The sequence below is a fragment of the Falco naumanni genome, chromosome 6 (assembly GCF_017639655.2).
Source record: "Falco naumanni isolate bFalNau1 chromosome 6, bFalNau1.pat, whole genome shotgun sequence".
In the NCBI taxonomy this organism is placed as follows: domain Eukaryota; kingdom Metazoa; phylum Chordata; class Aves; order Falconiformes; family Falconidae; genus Falco; species Falco naumanni.
In genome coordinates, this window is record NC_054059.1 from 18,020,218 (window position 1) to 18,026,217 (window position 6,000).

The 6,000-nt window shown below is 41.6% G+C and overlaps 1 protein-coding gene across 1 annotated transcript in view; it reads left to right on the top strand.

The window, feature by feature from the left end:
- COL21A1 (collagen type XXI alpha 1 chain) overlaps nucleotides 1-1,659 on the top strand; it is a 113,924-nt gene extending 112,265 nt beyond the window's left edge. The window contains exon 30 of the mRNA XM_040599398.1: nucleotides 258-1,659. Coding sequence (XP_040455332.1) covers nucleotides 258-445 — 188 coding nt within the window. The 3' untranslated portion in view covers nucleotides 446-1,659. The remainder of the gene's footprint in view (nucleotides 1-257) is intronic.
- Nucleotides 1,660-6,000: the final 4,341 nt, after the last annotated feature.

Sequence of the window (6,000 nt, forward strand, 5' to 3'; positions counted from 1 at the left end):
GGTTCCTGTTTATATGATAAAGTAAAACAATATACTAAAGTAGATTTTTTATATTTCCTTTTCATCTTAATAAGGTACCATGTGGTTTATATAAATATGCATGCAGTATGAGACAAGAAGTGTCTTTTTCAGAAAATGAAGTTTTATCTGCATACTTCACCAAAGAGCAGGGAATTTGTGTGTCCTTACTTGCTCTTGTTTTCATTTCATTAAGAACACTCTGTAATGTATTTGTTTATTGCTTGTGTGCCATTAAGGTCCTGAAGGTCCACCTGGTATGAGTAAGGAAGGACGTCCTGGAGAGCGTGGGCAGCCTGGTAAAGATGGAGATCGTGGCAGTCCAGGAATGCCAGGACCGGTTGGACCCCCTGGAATTTGTGACCCATCACTATGTTTTAGTGTAATTGTGGGGAGAGATCCATTTAGAAAGGGACCAAATTACTAATTTGTGATACAGTACTTTAGAGGAATAGGTATGGTGCTTGTCTTTTGTGGTCTTTCAAGTCTCAGGAAGGTGACCAGCAATAATCCCATAAGCAGGAACAAAAGTACCTCTGATATTATGAATAACGATCCCAAAGGTTACACATTCCTTTAGAAAAGAAACTTCAATAATTTTTTTATAACTTGCATCGATTGAACCTGAAGTGATTTTAGAGATCATCAGTTTTAATAGGAATAAGATTAACTGTAATATACAACATTCAGTATTTAAGTGTCCTATCATACTCCTGTTACCACTGAAGTCTTCTGCAAAATTGCTGGAGATGCCACTGGAAGCAGGATTAGGCCTTAAATGGTATTGGTCAGGTATAAATTACTGTGAAATTTTTCACATGCAGCCAACACATACCATATTTGATTTTGAAAGAATGTGGCTGGCTTTGACTTCACGTGTGTGTGAATCTCATTGGCTTGTGTACATTTCATATGTCATAGCTCCAAGTGTTCTGTGAGCAAAAGCATATATCAGATTTCTATAAAATTAAGAGAAAAATCTGGAAATAATATGACCTCTTTTGCCTTGTGATTCTTTGCTTAAAACCAAGGTGAAATGCAAGGGTAGGACTACTGGTTCAAGAAGAGCCAAGGTTTTATTGCAGGTTGTACTGTCAGCTACAGAAGGTCAAAAGGTTCCGTGTGGGCAATTCAGCTTATATGAAAATAGCATTTAAAAAATAAGAAAAAACTTGTATAGCTGGCTTGCAGCTATGATCTGACAAAAATAAAAATTAAAAAATGTTTACACAACCCCATTGTAACAGTTCTGTGTAATTAAGTTATATACCCTTTGCTGTTTCTCCCCAAGGACTGCAGTTGTCAAACTGAAGAAGCAGGTTTACAAGGAGAAAGGTCTAACTGCTGGCTGACTAGCTGCAATGTTTGTTATGCTGTTTCTTTTTTCATTTTAAGCAAGCTATGTGTAATTTTCATTGTATGCTTTGCTAATGAGGTGTATTGCTTGTTTTTGCATAAGGAAGAAAGGCACAGTTCCCATAAGAACTTAAAACATGTTTCTTAAATTAAGGCAGAGTCTTGTATTGAACTTAACCAATGCTTTATAAGTGGCTTTTTCTAATGTGTTGGTTTTCTGTTGTCCTACTATCAGAGATGGGTAATATGCTTGACATTCAAGGTATAATAAAATTTTGTAAAGAACTAGTGGTAGTTTAATGAGTGATCTCAAGAGTCGCCTGTGTCTTGCGTTGCAGAAAAGAGTGATGCCTGTAATACCTGGAGGGATAGTTCCACCTTACATCTGTGCTTTTTTCCCCCCAATGTCCTTCCATTTCTCCTGGAGAAAGCACCATCCCTGGGAGCAGCACTTTCCCACTGGGCTCCCGCCGCCTGCGGGGCAGGGTGTGCTGGAGCAGCCAGCTGCACTGTGCGCAGTGGCTGCTGCCCACCCAGCACGGAGGCCTGCGGAAGGGTGCTTGCACTGAGTAGTTCAGCCAAACCCCAGCCTTGGTTATAGCGGACTGCAATCATTAGCATCTCATAAAACCTAGTCTAAAAACCTCCAAGACAATTCTTGAAAGATAACTGACATGGACCTGAGAAATGAAGCTAGGCATGAAGTTTTCTCCCCAGAGGAGTGTTCCTCCTCTGTAGGACTTCACTCATGTGAACAAGCATTGATAGAATCTGTGGAAGAAAGAATCTAGAAACCTCTTATTTTGTTGCATTCAGTCTCACACTTTTATTTTTTGAGAGCTGGAAGTGAAATATGGCACTAGATCAGGAAGGAATCAGGATCCCAGCATGTTTGCAGAACCTTTCCGAGCTGTCCACATTGCATGCCAATTTAAATCCACATTTAAGACCTCTTTCTCAGTAAGATACATGATGGTGTGACTGCAAGCCTCACAGGAAGCAAAAAGAAACAAAAAAAAGAGCTGCAGCAAATACAAACAAAAATTCCTTACTTGTAGAAAAACCCAGTATTTGTTTACTTTATAATTTAAAATAAGACACATATATTCTTTCATACCAGAAGCATGGTGGAAAAGTTGGACACTTTTAATATTCCACTCTTTTTTTTTTTTTTTTTTTTTTTTGCATTCATTTAGGCAAAACATTTTCTCCTACAGCCAAACATTTCAGTTTTATCAAAAGGAAGAAAAATTTTGATGTAGTGCATTTGACAGGAAAAAAGTCTTGCTTTATCAGCCAGTCTGATTGGTAGCTTAGGTTATGATTTCATTTGATCAAATCCACACAAGCTTCAATTTTAAAAGTAGTGGTGGTTTTGTCACCCCATTAGTCCTACTAAAGGGTCATTTCTGAATAACTCTGAGGATCTATATGTAATTTCCACTTTGCACCTATTAATATCCATTTTATATACTTTTGTTCTTATGCTAACATTGTCTTTGGCTTGTGTATTCCTTTTCTTTTGGCGTTTTTTAGAAAACCAGTGTTCCCTGGCAGCCTTTCATCTGCAAGGTTAGAAAAGCAAACCTGTTGTTTTCCACCTCTTTGAAAGGCTCTCCACTCCCTCTTCATCCTTACAGTTCTCTGCTTCACTTTTTTGAGGGGGATTCTAGAAATATGTCCATAATTCTAGGTAAGGAACCTCAGTCATACCTTGGTAGTGCTGATACTTATTCAAAGCATGTAGCTCTGTTCAGCTTCTCATCTTCTTAATTCTTGGGTAAGTTATGCACTAGTCATGTAGGTCTTCTCTGATGAATTAGTATTATCCAGATATATTCCTTCTTCTATTTTTTACCCATGGTAACTCCATAGTGGCTTTTTCCAATCATGTAGCTGATGAGCTCCTGTAGGATAGGGCAAATCAGAGTGGAGAGGACCTCAACTTTAAGTAGCTGTGCTTATTAGTTCTTTATTGTATGAGCTTCAAACAAATTTTTCTGCTCTGATTCTGTGGTTTTTTGAGCCAGTCTTCATTAGCATGTGCCTGCTTTTTTTGTCAAGGTTACTACAGAAAACAGTGTTGTTAATCCAAAAGCCAGTTGCCTATGCCAATATTTTCATTTTAATACCTCTTATCCACCTTATTTTCATATTAATTTTATTGTTCCCTTAATTGGAAATGTGTATTTCCATTGAGAAAAAATTTATTCTTGTGTCCAATCAGAGTCTCCCCAGGAGTAACTTGTACCCATTACCCCTCATCTCTTCCATGTGACTCCTTGTAAAAAGGGAGTTTCCATCTTCTTTGCAGCCACACTTTAAAAACTGGAACATGGTGGTAAGGTCTCCTGTAAGTCTTCTTTTCTCAAGGCTGAACAAACCCAGTTCTTTCAGCCTTTCCTCATGCGGCAGGCTTCCCAGTCCTTGGATCATCTCTGTGCCCCTTCTCTGGACCCTCTCCAGCCTGTCCACGTCTTTTTTGTATGGCAGGGACCAAAACTGAACGTGGTATTCCAGGTGTGGCCTGGCAAGTGCTGAGCAGGGTGGGATACTGACTTCTTTATCTCTGCTGGTGATGCCCTTGTTGACACAACCCACCATCCTGTTGCTCTCTTTGCCCCGGCAGCACACTGTTCACTCGTATGGAGCTTGTTGTCCCCCAGGACCCCCAGGTCCCTTTCCACAGAGCTGCTCGCCAGTCAGGTAGACCCCAGCCTGCACTGCACTCCTGGATTATGTTTTCCCAGGTGCAAGACCTTACATCTGTCTTTGTTGAACTTCTTAAGGTTCTTGTTAGCTCCCTCCTCCAGCCTGTGCAGGTCTTCCTGCAGGGTGGCTCTCACTTCCCCACTCAGGTATCGTTGGCAAACTTCATTTGGGTGCACTTGATCCCACCACCCAATAACTTATGCAGATATTTAACGGTGTTAGGCCCACTACCGATCCCTGGGGACCCCAGTTGTGACAAGCTGCCAGTTTGAAAAGGAGCTGTTCATCACCCCCCTCTGGGCACTGCCGGCCAGCCAGTTCCCCACCCATCACCAGAGCACTTGTCCAGGCTGTAGCACATCAGTTTCTCTAGGAGGAGGCTGTGGGAAACCACATTGAAAGCCTTGGAGAAATCCAGGTAGACAATGTCCGCTGCTCGCCCCACATCAACTGAGCAGGTTAATTTGTCCTAGAAGGCAGTTGTGTTTATCAAGCACAATTCGCCTATGGTAAATCCATAGTGGCTTTTCCCAATCATGTGCTTCATTTGACTTGTGATAGCTCCCAGGAAGATTCATTCCATAACTTTCCCAGAGACTGAAGTAAGATTGATCAGCCTACAATTTTCTGGACCCTCCTTTCAGCTCTTCTGGTAAATGGGGGTGCCATTAGCCTTATTCCATTCTTCTGAGGTGTTTCCTGATCACCACGGCTTTTCAAAGACTATGGGGAGCAGCCTTGCAATGATGTCACCAGCTCTCTTAACACATTTTGAGGATATTGTCAGGGCCCGTTGATCTGTAGGGGCCAAGCTCCTGTAACAGATCACATACTAACTCCTCCTTCACTGACAGGTCTTTGTTTGCATCAACCTGGGTTTTTGTTCCCAAGGCCTGGGGCTCAACAGTAGTGGTAAAGACAGAGGTGAAGAAAGTGTTGAGAACCCTCTGCCTTTTCAGTATTGTTAGTGACTAATTCACCTCTCCTGTCTAACAGAGGACCAGTACGTTCCTTCTGGTTTTGCTTGTTATTTACACACCCAAAGAACCCTTTATTGTAGTTTTTTACATCTCTGGCCAATTTCCATTTAAGCTGAGCTTTTGCTTTTTTCACTGGATCTCAGCATGCCCTGGCAATGCCCTTGTAGTTCTCAATGGGTATTCATCTGCTTTTCCATCTCTGGTACTCTTTTCTTTTGGTATTGAGTAGGCTCAGAAACTTGCAGTTAAGCCAGTGGGATCTCTTGCTCTACCTGCTTCCCTTCCCTTTAAAGGGGAAGAACTGGCTTTGTGCTTCCCAGATGGCATTCTAGAAAAAACCTCACAGCACTTGCTGGCTCCTTTATGCTCTATGGAAGCTTCCCACCGAATCCCTCCCAACTGAGCTCTGAGAAAGCTGGAGTTTGCTTTTCTAAGTTCTATAACCTTTGTCCTAGTACTAACCTTCAGTGTGCTCAGCAGGATCCCAATCTCCATGATATTGTGATCACTGCAGCCAAGGCTAATGCTAGCTGAGATACTACAAAGCAGATTTTCTTGCTTTGTGAGCAGCAGTTCCAGCAATCCCTCATTCCTGGTTGGCTCATTTAACATTTGTATGTAGAAGCAGTCCTCTACGCATTCCAGAAACTTGATGGATGACATGTGAGCTGCTGTATTGTACTTTCAACAAATGTCTGGGTAGCTGAAGTCACCTATAAGAACCAGGTTCTGTTGACACAACACAAAGCTTGCTTAAGTGACCCAAATACTTCTTTGTTGGCCTTATTGACTTGGTTTGGAGGTTGGTAGGAGATGTCTACTGTATGATTCCCCTTGGAGATCACCCCTGTGATGTTGACCCAGAGGCATTTGATAGGGCTTCCACAATCACCATACTTGACTTCTATGTATTCAGGGTTCTCCTTAACATAGA